Source organism: Papio anubis, chromosome 1 (genome assembly GCF_008728515.1).
Source record: "Papio anubis isolate 15944 chromosome 1, Panubis1.0, whole genome shotgun sequence".
Classification (NCBI taxonomy): domain Eukaryota; kingdom Metazoa; phylum Chordata; class Mammalia; order Primates; family Cercopithecidae; genus Papio; species Papio anubis.
Window position 1 is genome coordinate 34,102,944 of NC_044976.1, and position 20,544 is coordinate 34,123,487.

At 46.7% G+C, this 20,544-nt stretch overlaps 1 protein-coding gene across 5 annotated transcripts in view; it reads left to right on the forward strand.

The window, feature by feature from the left end:
• Window positions 1-343: 343 nt before the first annotated feature.
• The window catches only part of AGO1 (argonaute RISC component 1), a 47,814-nt gene continuing 27,613 nt past the window's right edge, over window positions 344-20,544 (forward strand). For 3 of the 5 annotated variants that reach the window (XM_021939350.2, XM_009204714.4, XM_021939352.2), the window contains exons 1-11: window positions 344-605; window positions 5,894-6,077; window positions 10,164-10,284; window positions 10,711-10,892; window positions 11,287-11,423; window positions 11,650-11,784; window positions 11,928-12,015; window positions 12,731-12,878; window positions 19,442-19,561; window positions 19,915-20,046; window positions 20,171-20,304. In XM_021939350.2, the coding sequence (XP_021795042.1) occupies window positions 581-605; window positions 5,894-6,077; window positions 10,164-10,284; window positions 10,711-10,892; window positions 11,287-11,423; window positions 11,650-11,784; window positions 11,928-12,015; window positions 12,731-12,878; window positions 19,442-19,561; window positions 19,915-20,046; window positions 20,171-20,304 (1,406 nt within the window). In that variant the 5' untranslated portion in view covers window positions 344-580. Of the gene's footprint in view, window positions 606-5,893; window positions 6,078-10,163; window positions 10,285-10,710; window positions 10,893-11,204; window positions 11,424-11,649; window positions 11,785-11,927; window positions 12,016-12,730; window positions 12,879-19,441; window positions 19,562-19,914; window positions 20,047-20,170; window positions 20,305-20,544 lie in introns of those variants that run through there. The other 2 variants (XM_003891583.5, XM_021939353.2) reach the window with 2 other exon arrangements.

The following is a 20,544-nucleotide window of genomic DNA, read 5'->3' on the forward strand; positions in this document are numbered from 1 at the left end:
CTGGAGTGCCGGGGGTCTGGGAATGAGGTGGGGTTCCCATAATGTGCGCGCGGCTCGGTGCGACAGGCGGGGGCTGTGTGTAGGTTTGGAGGGACCTATTTGGGGAAAAGACAGGGCGGAAGGCAGCTGTGGCGGGGTGTCCCTTCGCCCTGCCCCACTTATGCCACTGCGCGGTTCCAAGGCACCTTTATCGGAGCCCTCCCGCCGGGCTGCATGGCAACGGGTGACCGCCAGGGGCCGCTGTCTCGGGTCCCCGGTGCCCCCGCCCCTCTCCATTGGCCTTTGTTGCCGTCTGAGCGCCCCGCTTGACTCGTTCCGGTCCGCCCCCTGGGCCTGGCGGTCGCGCCTGCGCACTGGCAGCTGGCCGGGCGCTCGCAGGGGGAGCTGCTGCAGGCTCCGCGGCGGCGGCGGCGGCGGCGGCGGCAACGGAGGCTGCGGGGGCGGCGGCGCGAGCGGCCGGGCTTGGTAGGGGAGCCGAGCCCGGCCCGGGAACCCGAGCAGCGAGAGTGCGGGGTACCTAGGCCCCTCACGCTGGACTTCACAGTCTCCGGGCCGCCTGACCTCCGCACGGGTATATGGGATGGAAGCGGGACCCTCGGGAGCAGGTAAGGGCCCCCGGGAGGGGGAACGGTGCATGCTCCAAGGACTGGGGACTCCCGCATGAAAAGCGTGGTTTCCAAGTGAGGGAAGCGCTCCTGAGTGAGGAGAAGGGCTCTCCCACGATGGGGGCCCAGTTTGAAGGAGGCTGTGTGCAGTTCCGGGGGAGAACCATGTGAAGAGAGCCCTGAGATGGGGGCTGTTTGTCCAAGGAGGCTGTATGCAGTCCTGCGGGTTGGAAGTAATCTGGGAGAAGGGCCTGCACGCACGGAAGGACTCCCAGACGTCCGTGGAGGCCTACGGAGAGGCCCGGCAGGTGGCAGGGGACGGGCTCCAGGTGTCCAGGAGAGGAGGGGGCCACACAGATGGGCCTGGAGCTACCGCATGCCGGGGGCGGGGGCTCCGCTGGGCTGGAATAAGCTAATGTCTCTTGGGAGAAGGCGCCAGAACTGGACTGTGAGCTCCGCCCCACCGGGCCTGACGCGAGGGCGAGGGTCAGGGGGCGGTGGGTGGGGACCCAGTCCCGGGATTCCCCCCCGTGGGTCTGGGGAGTCGGAGTGGAGGCTCCGGAGCATGCGCGGAGGTGGCAGCTGGCAGGGGCTGCCCGACGTGGTGGGGGCGTGGCCGTCCAAATACCCCCACCTCTCTTCGCCGACCCCCACCCTCGTTTGGCTTGGAAAAAGGAGCGTGCTGATGGGGTGCATTCGCTCTTAGGTTATGCTGGCAGAGTGCAAATGGTTATGGTCCCCGCCCCCATTTTAGGGGCTCTTACACTTGGCCCTCAGTAACAGTTTGCCAAGAATGGGTTGAGGGAAGCTGCCAAAGTGCATTTTTCTGCCACAGGAAAGACTGGGACCGAAGCAATGGGTTCTGGGGGTGGGTCCTCCTAAAGATAGGCCTTAGGAAAGGTATTGGTTACGGATGAATAAAGGACAGGGCAGACAGGGGCTACCTGGAAGGAGTTGTCTGCTTGGTTTGCAAGTTTCTGCTCCAATACTGAGTAGAGATGGGGGCTTTTAATCCAAAGATAATGACCTTTTCCATTGAATTGTCTGTTAAGGTTACACTCTACAGTTATAACATTTATTCTGATGTTTCTTAATATTTTCATGGCTCCTATCTTCCACTGGATATCTTTCCGTTTTCCTCTCCCTCCTTCCCAGAAACTGTCAGGGCTGTCTTTAGAGCCAAGATCTAAACCCTACAAACAAGTTGGAGGATGGGGGAGTTTATAGCCTTCACCCTGGTGAGGCGCAGGTGATAGCCTTAACTTCTTATTTGCAGGTAATGAGGAGAAAAAGACATAGGAACAGAGGATAAACTGAGGCAGGATTGCCTCAAGAAAACTGGAGTCCTCAGGATGGACTGTGGGGTGGTGATACCTCTTGTGTCTTAAGTGTCTTACCCTGTGATGGGACGAGGAGCCTGGACCTGGGAATCCTTCAGGTCATCTTTCACCACTTCCTTACATTTGGTCTGGGAATGGGAATCAAATTTCCATTTGCGACATGAACTTTATTACTTTCCTAATGGAAATTATTTTGGTTTTTTTTGTAGCAGACCTAACTCCCTCCCACTCTCTCAAGGAAATAGCTCCTACCACCTCACTCAAGTTATCCATTTAGTGATCTATAAGTACTTAGTGACTGTTTTCCCTCTAATAACCAACCTTGTATAGGTTGTGTAGTCCCAAGGATAAGCGCGGGGAGCAACTGACTTTTGTACTTCCTCTCTGTCAGGCCCCTCTCTTCATCCCAGGCACTCCTGTTTTTCAAGGCTGGGGACTATTTCCAACAACCCATGAACTAGAGTAGTGGGGTAGGTCATTGAAGTCCACATGGATTGCTGGTTGCTGGTACCCATTCTAGACTAATGATTTTTATCCCGATGAATTCCTAATAGGCTCTGGAGTGATGAAAAATTGACTTTTTAAAAATTTGTTACAAAAAATAAGCTTCTAGGAAAGAGCTAGAACCTGCTGTTTGGAGTCACCCATAGCCTTAGGAAAAGCCTAGTGGGACAGGCTTTGCCTCAGAAAAGGGTATAATTGAGATTCAGTCTGGAAGCTGCAGATTGAGGGACCCCATAACTGCCTCCTTCCTAGGCCCGGACTGTTCTCTTGTAGGAAGTTAAAGTGGTGTCCCAAGGTGGCCTGAGGACATAATACACGACACTAAAGTGTTGTGTAAAAAACGAACAAACAAACAAAAAGCCCAAAAAACTAAAGCATTGTTGCTAGCCTCACTGGGCTTATGCCCAGGTCTGCCTTCTGTGCTCAGGTGTGTTCCAAGCACATACACTAGACTAGGTGCTCCCTGAAGGTAGAAGCAGTGTCTGGTTTATTTGCAGAACTAGCAAGTGCCTAGTGTATAGGCCCTGGCACAGAATACGATGTTTATTAATTAAATCACATTCAAATGTGAACATAAATGGTTAAGCACGTATATGGATATTTAATAAAGTGTATATTCACATGGAACAGATCCTTTTTGGAGAGATTGGCCTGTTAGTCTTTGCTTGCCTACCAGCTAACCTAACCTAACCTAACCTAACCTAACCTTGAATTTGTGTCTTTTGAATATGCAGTCTGGCTCCTTGGGAGGTGTGTGGGCCTCAGAACTGCAGGAAAGGAATCCTGAGCCAGGGCTTTCAGCTCTGTTACTTTTCCTTCTCTGGGCTCCTTGGGGATGGGGGAGGGGGAGTGTCCTTTTCAGGGCCCCTCCCTCCTTGCTTTTGTCTGAAGAGAAGGGCCCCGCCCCTTTCCCCCTAGGCCCAAGCTTTGTCCTCTGTGCTGGGGCCCTCATCTGCATCACAAAGTGGCCGTCTGTCCCTGTCTGGGTCTGTAGGGAAGTGTCTCCCTTTCTCAGACTAAAAGCTGGGGTAAGGGGGGGCGGGGAGAAGACTGTGCTGTTGTTAGGCTTTCAGGGGGATGGAATGGGAGAGAGGTTCCTGCTTGCTGCTGTCTTTCCTAGTTTGAAGATGAAGTGGGGGTGCGGGCTCCCCTGTTTTCCCAAAGCTTCTTTGGAGAGGATGGTGCTCTAAGGCTATGTCTGGTATGTAGTCGGGTTTCTGGGGAAGAGAAGGCTTTGAGGCTAGAGTGTCTGTCCCATCCCCCGTCATTTCTAACTAGCCCCCCAGCTCTAGGGGTTGTCTTTCTCCCAAGGCCCCAAATGATTATTCAGTCTGGGAGGGGAAGAAGGTGAATGCAATATAAGAACTTGGGGAGGGAAAGGATGTCTCTTACTGGCTACACCCACAACTGTGCATGTTTGTCTTGTGTAGTGTTTATAATTGTTTCTGGGCAATTACAGGTGTTTGTGTGCTGTGTGTGCTTGTGTGTTTTTGTGGTGTGTCTATGGATATGTTTGTTCATTCATTTCATATCAGTGTGTTGAATACTTCCTGTGTGTTTGCCAGACACTGGAGATTAAGCAGTGACCAAGGCAGATATAGTCCCTGCCTTTGAAGAAGTCAGTCTAGGGTAGTGAAGGATATGTATATGAGTGTAAATTGCCAAGGTCTAAGTGTGTGTTTGGATGTGTGTGATGGGAGTGTGTGTCTGTCTGTCCGTGAGCTTGTGTGCAATTTCTGTCCACCACTTTCTGAGGTAGGCAGCCAGGTGCTAGTAGATAGGTTTTCACTTCCCCATATAGCTGAGTTCTGAAGACCTTTTCCATCCAGGCTGGGCCTTCATTTCCCTGTCTGTAGAGTGGGACTGGGCTTGACAGGTGGTTAGAGGGAAACAGAGCAACTTAGCTCTGGGAAGCTACCCCTCCCATGAATGGTTCTGACCTCTTCCTGACCCCCAGCTGAGGATATGCCCCATCCCCCAAGCTTGTCTGACTGTGAAAGCAGAGGTCTGGTAATGGGAGGTTCTGGGCTGGTTTATCCCTCTCTTCTCTCACCTGGGCTGGTTCTCTACTGCCAAGAACAATAGTAGCATATTATTCCCTTTTTTTCTCTCTTCCCCCAAAGCTAGAAAATAAGACTGGAGGCAGCAGCCAGACTGGCAAAAGAGGGTAAAGTAGCTGGATCTGGCCCTACCCTATCCCTTTCCCAAGGGCCCCCCTCTGTCTTGAAATTTATCTCTGCTTCTGCTGTCTGGACTTTCTGTGTGGAAGGATCTGTGGGGCATGGAGAGAATCTTGTGTTCTTCCCGGAGCCAGTATCTCTTCTCCAGCATTCTAATTGCCACCTCTTCCTCCCAAACCTGTTAGTTCTTTCTTTTTTTTTTTGAGACGGAGTCTCGCTCTGTCGTCCAGGCTGGAGTGCAGTGGCCGGATCTCAGCTCACTGCAAGCTCCGCCTCCCGGGTTCACGCCATTCTCCTGCCTCAGCCTCCCAAGTAGCTGGGACTACAGGCGCCCGCCACCGCGCCCGGCTAGTTTTTTGTATTTTTTAGTAGAGATGGGGTTTCACCGTGTTAGCCAGGATGGTCTCGATCTCCTGACCTCGTGATCCGCCCGTCTCGGCCTCCCAAAGTGCTGGGATTACAGGCTTGAGCCACCACGCCCGGCCAGTTCTTTCTTTATTCAAGCTTTTTTTTTTTTTTTTTTTTAATCATTGCCTCCCCAATTGCCGCTTTGTTTCTTCCTGTCTGCCCCACCCATTAACTCCAGCCTTCTCTCCTTCGCCTTACCTTTTTCTATTGTGACCTCCAGCTCTGTCCTGTTCTCCAGCCCCCTTTCTCTTTTCCTTAGTCTCCAAACTATCCTTTGAGCCTTTTCTCCTTTTCCCTCTCTCCAACTCTCGCCATTCAGTTGCCCTAATCCTGCCTCAAACACTGACCCTGCCCTCCCTAACCTGGCCTTCTCTGGATCTTCTTCCTGCCCACCTATAAAGGAACATAAAGGTTATGCCATTTTGTATTCAGCATGGTGATGAATGGAGTGAGCATCTGGCTGGCAGAGAATAGAAATTCTTGGTCTGCTAGATACCTGGTGAAGGCAAGTGTCTTACTCTAGTAGAAGAAAGAAAGGGTTCTGTTACTAGGAGCCAGATTTAGTCTCTCTGCTTAACATGCAATAGGAACTTATTATATATGAACTTAATGAATTTAAAGTAGACAATAAGGATAATTTTCCTAACTGCAGAGAGATTTAAAAAAAACAAAAAACAAAAACAAAAACACAGATGAGCTTGAGATGTCCCCTGGAAGCCCTCGGCTGGGTTGGGTATCAGGAAAGAGGCATTCTCTATACTCTCATGTTCCTGTTCTGGGAGGCCTTGTTCCTTCTCTGATAAGAGTAGTTAGGAGATTTCCAGACTTTACCCTCACCAGCCTCTTTGTCTCGTAGCTGCGGGCGCTTACCTGCCCCCCCTGCAGCAGGTGTTCCAGGCACCTCGCCGGCCTGGCATTGGCACTGTGGGGAAACCAATCAAGCTCCTGGCCAATTACTTTGAGGTGGACATCCCTAAGATCGACGTGTACCACTACGAGGTGGACATCAAGCCGGATAAGTGTCCCCGTAGAGTCAACCGGTAAGTGATGCACACCTAAGCTACCAAATCTGAAAGACACCAACCTTGAAAGAGGGGCCAGAAAGGTAAAAGAAAAACCAGTAGAGGGTAGTATCACCAAATCTAAGGAAGTTTTTGAGAAGGAGATGCCAAGTAGGATAAATGCTGAAAAATAGTCCAATTGGACTTCACTATTAGAAGATTATTAGTGACGGCCGGGCGCGGTGGCTCAAGCCTGTAATCCCAGCACTTTGGGAGGCCGAGGCGGGTGGATCACGAGGTCAGGAGATCGAGACCATCCTGGCTAACACGGTGAAACCCCGTCTCTACTAAAAATACAAAAAACTAGCCGGGCGAGGTGGCGGGCGCCTGTAGTCCCAGCTACTCGGAGGCTGAGGCAGGAGAATGGCGTGAACCTGGGAGGCGGAGCTTGCAGTGAGCCGAGATCGCGCCACTGCACTCCAGCCTGGGTGACACAGCGCGAGACTCCGTCTCAAAAAAAAAAAAAAAAAGAAGAAGATTATTAGTGACTTTTGGCAGAGCAATTTCAGCAGAAAGTAGTTGAGCTAGTTAATCTAACTATATTGAGTTAAGAAATAAGTACAGTTCCTACTACATTTCAATATTAGTTGAATGAATAAAGAGTTTTAAAGAATGAGATATGGGTATGTTTACAGATTAAGGAGAAGGAGGTAGTAAAGATGAAGTTAAAAGTTTGGGATAGAGGGGAGAAATTAATGGGATGTCCTTGATGAGGCCGAAGGACATTGTAGGATGCACAGTTGGAGGGATTAGCTCTATTTAGAGGAAGTGATATTTCCTTTTTTTTTGATGTGGAGTTTTGCTCTTGTTGCGCAGGCTGGAGTGCAATGGCGCTATTTTAGCTCAATGCAAACTCCGTCTCCCGGTTTAAGCGATTCTCCTGGCTCAGCCTCCTGAGTAGCTGGGGTTACAGGCATCTGTCAACATGCCCGGCTATTTTTTTTGTATTTTTAGTAGGGACGGGTTTCACCATGTTGGCCAGGCTGGTCTTGAACTCCTGACCCCAGGTGATCTGCCCGCTTCGGCTTCCCAAAGTGCTGGGATTACAGGCGTGAGCCACCGTGCCTGGCCTCTGCAATATTTCTTTAATTAATTAATTTTATTATTATTTGAAAACTATATGTATAATATAAAAAAATTCAGATATCACAGAAAGATAGTAGTGAAAAATGTCTCCTTACTGTCCTGGTCTCTAGTCCCCCAGTACCATTAATTGTTACCTTTTTTTTTTTTTTTTTTTTTTTTTTTTTGAGACAGAGCCTCCTTCAGGCTCTGTCAGGCTGGTGTGCAGTGGCACCATCTCAGATCACTGCACTCTCTGCCTCCTAGGTTCAGGCAGTTCTCGTGCCTCTGCCTCCCAAGTAGCTGGGATGACAGGCAAATGATTCTCCTGCCTCAGCCTCCTGAGTAGCTGGGACTATAGGTGCCCCCCATCACATAATTTATTGGTGTTTTTAGTAGAGACAGAGTTTCACCATGTTGGCCAGGCTGGTTTCAAACTCCTGACCTCAAGTGATCTGCCTACCTATGCCTCCCAAAGTATTGGGACTACAGGCGTGAGCCACCATACCTGACCAATTGTTACCATTCTGTTTTTTTTGAGACGGAGTTTCACTCTGTCATCCAGGCCAGAGTGCAGTGGCGTGATCTCAACTCACTGCAACCTCTGCCTCCCGGGTTCAAGCGATTTTCCTGCCTCAGCCTCCTGAGTAGCTGGGATTACAGGCACCTGCCACCATGCCTGGCTAATTTTTAAATTTTTAGTAGAGACAGGGTTTCACTATGTTGGCTGGGCTGGTCTCAAACTCCTGACCTCAAGCAGTCCGCCCGCCTCAGCCTTCCAAAGTACTGGGATTACAGGCATGAGCCACCGTGCCCGGCCAATTGTTACCATTCTTGAATATGCTTCCGTATACTATTCTACACATGTGCAGGCATATATGCACATATAACATTTTTAAACACCCAAAACAGGGTTCTTTATACATTGTTCTGTACTTTGCATTTTTCCACTGAACAATATATTTTTAAGGTATTACATACCAGCACATATGGATCTGCCTCATTCTTTTGCATAGGTTGAGTGGCTGTGATATAACTTATATAATAAATCTATTGAGGAACATTTGAGTCTAAATTCTGCTACAAAAATGAAACTTGAATATTATTATATATAGATTCATTTTTGCACTCAAATATGAGTGTATTTGTAGGATAAATTGCTAGGAGTGGGACTGTCGGCCTAATACATTTCAGAGTTTTCAGATATTGCAACTTGTTTTTAAAGGTAAGTTGTACCAACTATACTCCCATCAATAAGGCATCAGAGTGTCTCTTCCTATACCTGCACCAATTTGATATTTGAGATTTTTTTGATCTTTGGCATCCTGATCTTGGTCTAATTTTAAATTGTATTTTTCTAATAAGTGAAGTTGAATATATTTTCATATGTTTAAAAATAATACATGGAAGGGTCATTTTGAGTGTAAGAGGAAAGGAGAAAAATTGATGCACGCACATATTAATATGTTTGTGTATATGTCTGGTAACTCGAGGGTGGCCTTGTGTACTATCCTCTGCCTTTTTTAAAGATATTAGAGCTGCTTCCTGATAGGAGACAGGAATGGGTTCTGGAGTTACAGGCTAGTAGAGAAAGTTCTACATAGTCTACATAGAGTAGGAGGGATGGAAGTAATCAGGGACATGAAAAAGATTGCTAGGCAGCACTGAAGCCTAATTGGGATTGAAACCATATGATCACAGTTGCTTCTAATGTACCATTTGTGTTATCCAGTAGTATTCAAGAACTTTGATTTAGAAAGTGTGAAGGTCAGTTGGTTAGATAAACTGGAATTTTGAAGGAATAATGGACACCGTGGGGTCTAAGTTTCAGAGGACAGGAAGTAAGAGATGGTAATGGAGAAAAAACAGGGTGGTGAGACTAAGTGCTTCAGAGAGATGGAAGAGATGAGATTTTTCTTCCACAGTTTATTCTTATTCCAGTTCACATCTCTTCTACCTTTTTTGCTTATCAGATCTGGGATTCGAGATTGGAGCAGCCTAGATTCTGTTCCTGATTTGTTTTTTGTTTTGTTTTAATTTTTTTTGAGACAAGATCTGGCTCTGTCGCCCAGACTGGAGTGCAGTGACATGATCTCAGCTCACTGCAACCTCTGCCTCTCAGGCTCAAGTGATCCTCCCACTTCAGCCTCCTGAGTAGCTGGGGCTATAGGCACACACCACCATGCCTGACTAATTTTTGCATTTTTTGTAGAGACGGAATTTCTCTGTGTTGCCCAGGCTGGTCTCAACCTCGGGAGCTCAGGCGAAAGTGCTGGGATTAAAGGCATGATCCACTGCACCTGGCTGTTCTTTTTTTTTTCTTCTTTTTGAGACAGGCTCTTACTGTGTTCCCCAGTCTGGAGTGCAGTGGTGTAATTATAGCTCACTGTAACCCCAAACTCCCAGCCTCAGGTGATCCTCCTGTCTCAACCTCCCAAGCAACTGGGATTATAGGCACATGCTACCATACCCAGCTAACTAAAAAAAAAATTTTTTTTTTTTTTTTTTTTGTAGAAAATGGGGTCTCACTCTGTTGCCTAAGCTAGCCTTGAGCTCCTAGGCTCAAGTGATCCTCCTGCCTCGGCTGCCCAAAGTACTGGGATTACAGGTGTCAGCCACCATACCTAGCCCTACTCCTGATTCTTGATAGACCCTGGAGTCAAGCTTTTCTCCCTTTAGCCTCCCCCTCTTCTCAGAAGGCACTCACACCACTCTTTCAGGTCTGTTAGAGCCTTGGTGGTCTGAGGACCAGCAGTGTCACTTGGGAGCATGTTAGAAATGCAGAATTTCAGGCTTCACTCTAGACCTGCTGAATCTGAAGCTACATTTTAATAAAATCTCCATGTGATTCATAGGAAAGTTAAAGTTTGAGAAGCACTGTCATAGGGTAGATGTTAGGAGTGAGTATAATAGATGGGACATTGCCTGGACTTTGAATTACTTCCAAAAGCTTGAAGTGGTGGTAGTCTCTCAGCTTCCACAGGCCACTCCTATCCCCCACAGGGAAGTGGTGGAATACATGGTCCAGCATTTCAAGCCTCAGATCTTTGGTGATCGCAAGCCTGTGTATGATGGAAAGAAGAACATTTACACTGTCACAGCACTGCCCATTGGCAACGAACGGGTAAGGTTGGGAGTCAGGCTAGGCCTGTGTCAGGGGTCTGGGGTAGAACCAAGCTCGTGTAAGCCTCTTTGGAGTCTGGTGATCCAGAGATCCTTTTCATCTTTTGTGCTGAGAAAGTATGTTTTAGGGTGAGGGGTGGGTAGGTGCTGATGTTTATTTAGTCTCATGTGCCTGTCCGTGTCCTAAACAGATTGAGATTAGACTTAAAATAGACCTAAAGGACTTCCTGCTAGGCTGAGAGGTAGTTGAGAGGAAGAGAAGCACTGAGCCAAGGTGGCTAGAACCTAAGGGGCTGGACTTACTTTGGGGTCTTCATTATGAGCCCCTGTCAACTTGAGAAACATATTCTCAGCAAATCCATGGAGCTGGGGGTCATTCTCGTAGAGCAATGGCAATCCTTCACTCCTTTCTCTCACCCTCCTGAAGGTCGACTTTGAGGTGACAATCCCTGGGGAAGGGAAGGATCGAATCTTTAAGGTCTCCATCAAGTGGCTAGCCATTGTGAGCTGGCGAATGCTGCATGAGGCCCTGGTCAGCGGCCAGATCCCTGTTCCCCTGGAGTCTGTGCAAGCCCTGGATGTGGCCATGAGGCACCTGGCATCCATGAGGTATTGGGTGTAGTTAGTATCTGGGCTACTAGTGTTGGCAGAACTGCTGTCAGGGGAGGAGGGGGAGCACATATTAAGGTCCCACAGTGTGCCATTCAAAAAAAATTTATTTGAAGCCCTACCACTTGCCAGGCAAGTGTGTATTTATATTTAGATGGTTTAAAGCCCTGGCCCTGAACTTCTTAGATATCTTTGGGCCTCATCCCATCTGTCCCTGCAGGGCAGAGAGAAGGTAGAAACTTGCACAAGGTCAGTCATACAACTAGTAAAGCATCAGAGCTGGCATTAAAGCCCCGGTGTCCTGCCTTTCAGGCCAGGGCTCCTCCGTGCCCAGGATGCCTCACAGGGTGGGGGCCTGTGCCCGAGGGACCAGTTCTCTGCCTGTCCCTGCCAGGTACACCCCTGTGGGCCGCTCCTTCTTCTCACCGCCTGAGGGCTACTACCACCCGCTGGGGGGTGGGCGCGAGGTCTGGTTCGGCTTTCACCAGTCTGTGCGCCCTGCCATGTGGAAGATGATGCTCAACATTGATGGTGAGTGGGGAGAGCTATGGAGCTAGGGGCACCCCAAGTCCAGTGACCACACTCCCAGCCTCATCCCTCCCAGCTCTGCAACCACACTCCTAGTCTAATTCCTACAGCCCTGGCTCCCCCTTCCCCCATCCCAATGCCCTATAAGGAAGAGGGTATAAATTGCTATACCTCCATGTATTGTGGAAGACAGAACCTGAGCTGAGCTATCTTTACCCTGTCCCCACAGTCTCAGCCACTGCCTTCTATAAGGCACAGCCAGTGATTGAGTTCATGTGTGAGGTGCTGGACATCAGGAACATAGATGAGCAGCCCAAGCCCCTCACGGACTCTCAGCGCGTTCGCTTCACCAAGGAGATCAAGGGTGAGGACCCAACAGGAGGGGAAGGGAAACAGCTCCACTTGAGCCCTAAGAGGAAATCCCCTTGGGGTATGCTCAGGGGAGAAGCCAAGGCTGGGCACCAGAGCAACCTATTTCAGCCCTGACAAGCAGTGTGTGTATCTCAGGCCTGAAGGTGGAAGTCACCCACTGTGGACAGATGAAGAGGAAATACCGCGTGTGTAATGTTACCCGTCGCCCTGCTAGCCATCAGACGTAAGTTGGCAGGGGTGCTGAGTCATACTTTGTTGGTGGAGAAGGGCTGAGATTTAAAACTCACTATCTTTCCCTCCCTCCTTCCCCCACTGGCCTTGAGAATGAGCCTTGGGGACTGGCCCTGTTTTTGAAGATAAGCTGTGGGAATTTGGCATCCTTTCTCAATCTTCTCTGATCTGTTGATACTCTGCCTACCATTTTTACCTTCTTGATCTCCTTGCCTCTTTGGTCCTTTACTTTAGAGCAAGTGTGTTCTCTGATTCCTGTTAGGGTTAGGTAAATGTTAGAATCTCTCTCTAATTATTATTTCTCTTGAAAAAAGAAAGCTAGGCTCCTGGGTTCCTTGGGGAAGCTGTCATTGATTCCATTCCCATTCTTGACCTTAGGCTACACTATATTATGAGTGTCTACTCTGTGTTAGGCTTTATGCTCAATATTGGAAATAAATGAGTCAGATAGTATCCTGACTTTTGTGGAACTTGCCCTTCAAACCTTTAGCTTCTTTCTTGGAGCCCTGTATGTCCTGTTTTCCCATGAGTGGCGATGCTCAAAGAAGTTGGATAGGATGAAGCAAAGTCTGGGACTTCCTTCCTGCACATCATATTGGGGCCAAATAAAAAAGGAAAAAGTCTGGGACTTCCCATGGTTGTGGGTCTAGAGAAGTGGGACTGAATGCTGGGTTATGACACCCCCTTCCTTCCCTTCTTCTGAACAGATTCCCCTTACAGCTGGAGAGTGGACAGACTGTGGAGTGCACAGTGGCACAGTATTTCAAGCAGAAATATAACCTTCAGCTCAAGTATCCCCATCTGCCCTGCCTACAAGTTGGCCAGGAACAAAAGCATACCTACCTTCCCCTAGAGGTGAGAGGCTGGGGAATAGGCATTGTATATACCTGCATGCTGCTCATCAGGGGTCTCTTCTTTGAAGTTTGGAAAATTGACATTCTGAGAAGGTATGAGGTAGTTCTCCTGTGAAATAGAGGCCCTTTTCTTACCTGCTAAGTTGTTTCCTTATCCCCCATCCTACTCTCATGTTCTTTCAGGGCTGCCAGGCAGAGACAAGCTGAATTTACTGTTTAATAAGTAATTAGTTCGTACAGGACAGAGATTTTAGATACCCGCAGTCACTCATGTTCTCTTAATTTCTCTTTCCCTGTTGTTTAGAGCTGGGATCCTAAGTGACCTGAAGATATAAGTGTAGTTTATTCTACACAAACTGGTGATAAATATTACCTATAATGTAAATCATGTTTTTCCAATGATTAATGTGTTCATTTTGAAAAAGTTTTAGCCCCAAGATTTGTCATACTTTTATATAACAGTAGACCTTTGGAATTCTGCAACTGGAGAAGGAATAGTAACGCTAAGTTATAGAATACAAATACAGAATCACTGGGCTATATTTTGTTTGGTATATACTAGCCAAAATATTGAATGAGAAACTACTGCCTACTGCTTCATTGTCTCATCCAGTGCTACTCAAAAAGTGCGGTCGTGTGTACCAACAGGATAGGCATTACCTGAGAGCTTACTTAAAATGCAGATTTCAGGTTCCACCCATACCGACTGAATCAGAATCTTTTTTTTTTTTTTTTGAGACGGAATTTTGTTCTTGTTGCCCAGGCTGAAGTGTGATGGCATGATGTTGGCTCACCGCAACCTCCGCCTCCCGGGTTTCAGCGATTCTCCTGCCTCAGCCTCCTGAGTAGCTGGGATTACAGGCATGCGCCACCACACCCGGCTAATTTTATATTTTTAGTAGAGACGGGTTTTTCCATGTTGGTCAGGCTGGTCTCGAACTCCTGACCTCAGGTGATCTGCCCGCCATGGCCTCCCAAAGTGCTGGGGTTACAGACGTGAGCCACCACACCCAGCCAGAATCTGTCCTTTAACAAGGTCCAAAGGGGATGTACATTAACATTGGAGAGGCACTATACTAGACTACCCTCTTTTTCTTGTTTTTTTGAGACAGAATCTCACTGGAGTGCAGTGGCACCATCTCAGCTCACTGTAACCTCCTCTGCGTCCCAGGTTTAAGCAATTCTCATGCCTCAGCCTCCAGTAGCTAGGATTATAGGTGGCGCCACCGTGCCCAGATACGTTTTTTTGTATTTTTAGTACAGATGGGGTTTCACCATGTTGGCCACACTGGTCTCAAACTCCGGACCTCAAGTGATCTGCCTGCCTCGGCCTCCCAAAGTGCTGGATTACGGGCATGAGCTGCCATGCCTGGCCTACCCTCTTACTTTTATCCAACAGCAGAAGTCAGATAGCCCAGACCAAAGCTCAAGTCTTCTGGTGAGCTTCTAGAATTTCAGAACTAACCTGAGGGAATTAGGCTGAAAGGAGAAGAGATCCCCAAAACCAAGAACTCTGACTTGGTTAATAGCTACTGATGCACATGAAGGCAACATGTTCTCTGAGGTATAAACAGAGGTTTTTAGGAACAATCTTAGCTAAGTAGACAGTAGCTGATATTTACTGTAAGCAGAGATTTGTTAGCAAACTAACATTATTTCTTTTTTTTTTTTTTTTTTTTTTGAGACGGAGTCTCACTCTGTCGCCCAGGCTGGAGTGCAGTGGCCGGATCTCAGCTCACTGCAAGCTCCGCCTCCCGGGTTTACGCCATTCTCCTGCCTCAGCCTCCCAAGTAGCTGGGACTACAGGCGCCCGCCACCTCGCCCAGCTAGTTTTTTGTATTTTTTTTAGTAGAGACGGGGTTTCACCGGATTAGCCAGGATGGTCTCGATCTCCTGACCTTGTGATCCGCCCGTCTCGGCCTCCCAAAGTGCTGGGATTACAGGCTTGAGCCACTGCGCCCAGCCAAACTAACATTATTTCTATTTAAACAATGGTTTTCAAGGTGTATAATTTATGTTATGACTTAGACCTTGAATTCTATTGTCGCTTATTTAACATATATTTATTGAGCTCCTACTATGTGTCATATACTCTTAGGTGCTAGGAACATGGAGATTAACAAGACAGACAAGGTCCCAGCTGTTGTGGAGCTTACATTCTAGAAGGGGGAGATAGACAACAAATTGATAAACACATAAGATAGTTTCAGATGGTGATAAGGTGCTATAAGAGTAATAAAATAGGTTAAGGGGATAGAAGTAAGGGAGGAAGAGGGTAGAGAGCTATTTTAGTTGTTAGGGAAGTCCTCTCTTAGGAGACATTTGAGCTAAGTCCCAAATTATGACACAGAATCAACCTTATAACAACCTGAGAGAAGAGCCTTCCAGGCAGGAGGAAGTACAAAGGTTCTAAAGCAGAAGAGAATTTGGATCTTTTTGAGGGATAGACAAAAGGTTATGGTGGCTAGAATGTATTGTGTGAGGGGAAAAGTAGTAGGAGATGATTCTGTAGAGGGCCAAATCCTATAGCCTGTTGAAACCACGTGGCATTTTATTATTGTTTTTTGGAATAGCTTTATCCAGATCGGCTGTGATGGCTCATACCTGTAATCCCAGCACTTTGGGAGGTCAAGGCAAGAGGATCGCTTGACTGCAGTTGTAGTGTGCACCTGTGGTTCCAGCTACTTGGGAGGCTGAGGTGGAAGCATTGCTTGAACCCAGTGAGCTGTGATTGTGCCACTGGATTCTAGCCTGGGCAACAGAGACCCTGTCTCAAAAAATATATATATAAAAAAAAAACAGTTGTATCAAGATACAATTCATATACCATAAAATTCACCATTTTAAAATGATTAGGTAGTTTTAGTATATTCACAGAATTGTACAACAACTATCACCACTATTTGATTCCAGAACATGTCACTCCTAAAAGAAAGCCTATATTGCTTAGCAGTTACTGACCATTCCTTCTCTCCCCAACAGCCTGTAGTAACCACTAATCTACTTTCAGTCTCTGGATATACCTATTTTGGACATATCATATATGTGAAATAATACAATATGTGTCCTGTTATGACTGACTTCTATCATTTAGCGTAATATTTTCAAGGTTTATCCTCTTTCCATCAGATGGATATGTCATATTTTGTTAATTCATTTATCAGTTAATGGACGTTTGAATTGTTTCTATTTTTTGGGTATCATGAATAATGCTGCTGTGAATATTGTTGTACACATTTTTGTGTGAACGTAAGTTTTTATTTCTCTGGAGTATACACCTAAGAGTGATATAATATATAACAATGTTTAACATCTTTTTTTTTTTTTGAGATGGAATCTCGCTCTGTCACCTAGGCTGGAGTGCAGTGGCGTGATCTCGGCTCACTGCAAGCTCTGCATCTCAGGTTCACACCATTCTTCTGCCTCAGTCTCCCGAGTAACTGGGACTACAGGTGCCCATCACCACGCCCGGCTATTTTTTTGTATTTTTAGTAGAGACAGGGTTTCACTGTGTTAGCCAGGATGGCCTCGATCTCCTGACCTCGTGATCCACCTGTCTCAGCCTCCCAAAGTGCTGGGATTACAGGCGTGATTCACCGCGCCCAACCAATGTTTAACATCTTGATGAGCTACCTGATTGTTTCCCAAAGTGGCTATGATATTTTACAATCCCATCAGTAATGAATGATAGTTCTAATTTCTGGCCAGGTAGGATTTTATTCTAATTATAATATGAATCCGTTAGAAAATTTTAAGTAGAAGAACAGTATGGATTATTGCTGTTCTAGTTTCTGGTTGTGAAGATCCAACTAGAAACTAGAAGTAGTACCTCCAGTCCACCTCTGTATCTTCCTCGAATAGTTATGTAGGTCAGTGAGTGTCCACAAAATCATTTGTTCATGTTCAAATCACAGTTCATTCCTTCTTCCGTCTTCTCTTTTTCAAATTGTGGTAAAATATGCATAATATAAAATTCACCATTTTAACCATTTTTAAGTATACAGTTCTGTGGCATTAAATAGATTCACGCAGTTGTACAACGATCACCATGACCAATCTCTAGAACTTTTTCATCATTCCAAACTGAAACTCTATACCCATTAAACGACAACTCCCTCCTTTTAACCCTTAGCAACCACCATTCTACTTTCTGTCTCTATGAATTTGACCACTGTAGGTACCGCAAATGAGTGGAATCATACAGTATTTGTCCTTTTTTGACTGGCATATTTCACTTAACACGATGTCTTCAAGGTTCATCCATGTTGTAGCATGTTAAGATTCCCTTCTATTTTAAGGCTGAATAATAGTCCGTTGTATGTATGTATCACGTTTTGTTTATTCATTCATCTGTCCATGGATACTTGGGTTGCTTCTTCCTTTTGGTTATTGTGAATAATGCTGCTGTGAACAGAGATGTACAAATACCTGTTGAAGTTCCTGTTTTTTTGAGTACATACTCAGAAGCAGAATTTCTGGTTTATATGGTAATTCTATGGTTAATTTTTTGAGAAATTGCCATACCGTTTTATAGTCGCACTAGCATTGTACAAGTGTTCTAATTTCACCACATCCCTGATTTTAATTCTGTATCTGTAACCACCTGTAAAGAATGCTACAACTTTAAGGCACCTTTAAGAGAACAATCTCACAAATTTCAATAATTTTGGATTTTCATTAAGTGAATTGACTATTTTGTTTATTTTCTGGAATATAGAGTATGAAGGCAGGTGACCTTGGGCTGGTTTTCCTTCCCATTGTTTACCATGAACTCTGGGAATTAGGACGAGAATTAGTATGTAAAGAATGTTGGCCCTCTGGGAGCGAGTTCCACATTTCATCTCATCTAAATCCTTACAACAACCTCATGAGACAGCTAGTGTATTTTTTTTCTCATGTTTGAGATTAAAGAAGATTCTCAGAGTAGTTAAGAGTCCTGTTTAAGGTAACATCCCCTAGAAATGGCAAAGCTGTACTTCAAACAGAAGGATTTCCAGACCTACTGGCTCTCTCAATTCTAGCAGCCTTCCTGTTCACAGCATCCTGGATATAGTATATTGGGGATTAGAAGTCTTGTATGTCACTAGACAGCTTTTTATGATCTCTATTGTTTTCTGTTGGGCCCAGAACAGATGAAGTAAATGGCAAGATGTTTCTCACACCAGCAGAGGACACTGTCAGCCAACAGAGACAGTGATAGCGGTGGTCTGGGGGCTCAGGAGTTTAGAGCCAACCCTAGTCCTGGTGGGTTGCTGGATGGAGCAACTACGTACCTGCCACCATGGAGAGCTGCCTTAGAAATCTAATTTGTGTATATTGAGTTTTTCAGTATTCAGAAGAGCTCTCTATATATGGTCCTTTGGTAAATAATATTCTGTGCTGCAACTTATTGTTTTCTGTGTTCCAGAACTATACTCAGTCCTTTAAGTGCTTTATTTAATCTTGAGACAACTCTGAGATTGTTACTATTATCCTCATTTAAAATATGAAGGTCAGGCGTGGTGGCTCACTCCTGTAATCCCGGGAGGCCAAGGTGGGTGGATCACCTGAGGTCAGGAGTTCAAGACCAGCCTGGCCAACATGGCAAAACCCCATCTCTACTAAAAATACAAAATTAGCCAGGCATGGTGGCATATGCCTGTAATCCCAGCTACTTGGAACGCTGAGGCAGGAGAATCGCTTGAACCTGGGAGGTGAAGGTTGCAGTGAGCTGAGATCGTGCCATTGCACAGCAGCCTGGGCAAGAAGAGCAAAACTCTGTCTCAAAAATAAATAAATAAATACATATATACATACATACATACATACAAGAATTAGCCAGATGTGGTGGCGGGTACCTGTGATCCCAGCTACTCGGGAGGCTAAGGAAGGAGAATTGCTTGAACCTGGGAGGCAGATGTCTCTGAGCCGAGATTGTGCCGCTGCATTCCAGCCTGGGCGACAGAGCAAGACTCCATCTCTTTTTTTTTCCATCCAAAAAAATAAATAAATAAATAAAATATGAGACCTGAGCCCAGATCTGGCGCTGGATCACAAGCTTTTAATCACAAAGTGGTTGAATTGCCTTTTTTTTTTTTTTTTTTCCTTTTTTTGAGATAGAGTCTCACTCTGTCACCCAGGCTGGGGTGCAGTGGCGTGATCTGGGCTCACTGCAACCTCCGCCTCCTGGTTCAAGCGATTCTCGTTCCTCAGCCTCCTCAGTAGCTGGGATTACAGGCACACGCCACCATGCCTGGCTAATTTTTGTAATTTTAGTAGAGATGGGTTGGCCAGGCTGGTCTTGAACTCCTGACTTCAAGTGATCTGCCCGCCTTGGCTTCTAAGGTGCTGGGATTACAGGCATGAGCCACCATGCCCAGCCTGAATTGCCTTTTACTTTGCACATGAATATTTTCTAACTTACCTATCAAGTGAAACTCAAGAGGAGAATACATGTATGCACAAAGGATTTTGCAGTTCCCTTCCCCATGGCTGACAGCCAAGGTATCTTTCCTTATTATGGGGCTCTGGATACAGGATGGACTGTACTCAAGCCAGAGCTACCTGTCCTTCTCGTTTCCTCAGGTCTGTAACATTGTGGCTGGGCAACGCTGTATTAAAAAGCTGACCGACAACCAGACTTCGACCATGATAAAGGCCACAGCTAGATCCGCTCCAGACAGACAGGAGGAGATCAGTCGCCTGGTCAGTGGGCCTACTCATTTGCTCAGTCATTGGGGCCATTGGTAGCATAAATGTTTTAATGCCCCAGCAGGACCTTCCTTCAGGAGAACCCAAGTCTAGATTTGTTGCCTAGGACTCTATACGGCTGCTCTTCTTTCTTATCGTATAGCTGCTTTGCTTTCTATCTCTTTTTCTCTCCTGTATTACTTTGCTGTGTTATCCTGTCACTTCCCTCATCTTCCACTTTCCCTCTCTTTTTAGGACTATTCTGTACTAACCCCAGCTTCTCCTTAGGGTTCTCTCCTTGATACCCAGAGGGTGAGCAGTATTGCCAAGCTCTTGCTCTCCTGAGATTGCTCTCTTTTGTCCTGCAGATGAAGAATGCCAGCTACAACTTAGATCCCTACATCCAGGAATTTGGGATCAAAGTGAAGGATGACATGACGGAGGTGACAGGGCGAGTGCTGCCGGCGCCCATCTTGCAGTACGGCGGCCGGGTGAGCAGGGTCAGGGCCAGACAACATCTCAGGGTATATGGGGGTGGTTGGTTTGTATAGCCAGGGGCTTTTGCTCCCCTACCCACCTGACTCTACTGAGGCTCACCTGGGCGCCCCCTCTGCCTATCCCCAGAACCGGGCCATTGCCACACCCAATCAGGGTGTCTGGGACATGCGGGGGAAACAGTTCTACAATGGGATTGAGATCAAAGTCTGGGCCATCGCCTGCTTCGCACCCCAAAAACAGTGTCGAGAAGAGGTGCTCAAGTAAGGAGGGTTCGGTGTAGGGGTGGAAGGGTGGGAAAGACCCTGGAGCTGCCTACCTTCCTGTAGTCCCCAGGGGCCGATACTGATCAGTAATGTGTTCTGTCTTAACTCTGCCTGCATTGTGCTTTCTGGCTCAAACTTCTACCAGTTCCTTTTCTATCGATCTGTGGTCAGGGGAAGTTAATAAGGAGCCATATCTATGTCAAAGATGATGATTTTAGGGCATGAATCTCCTAAGAG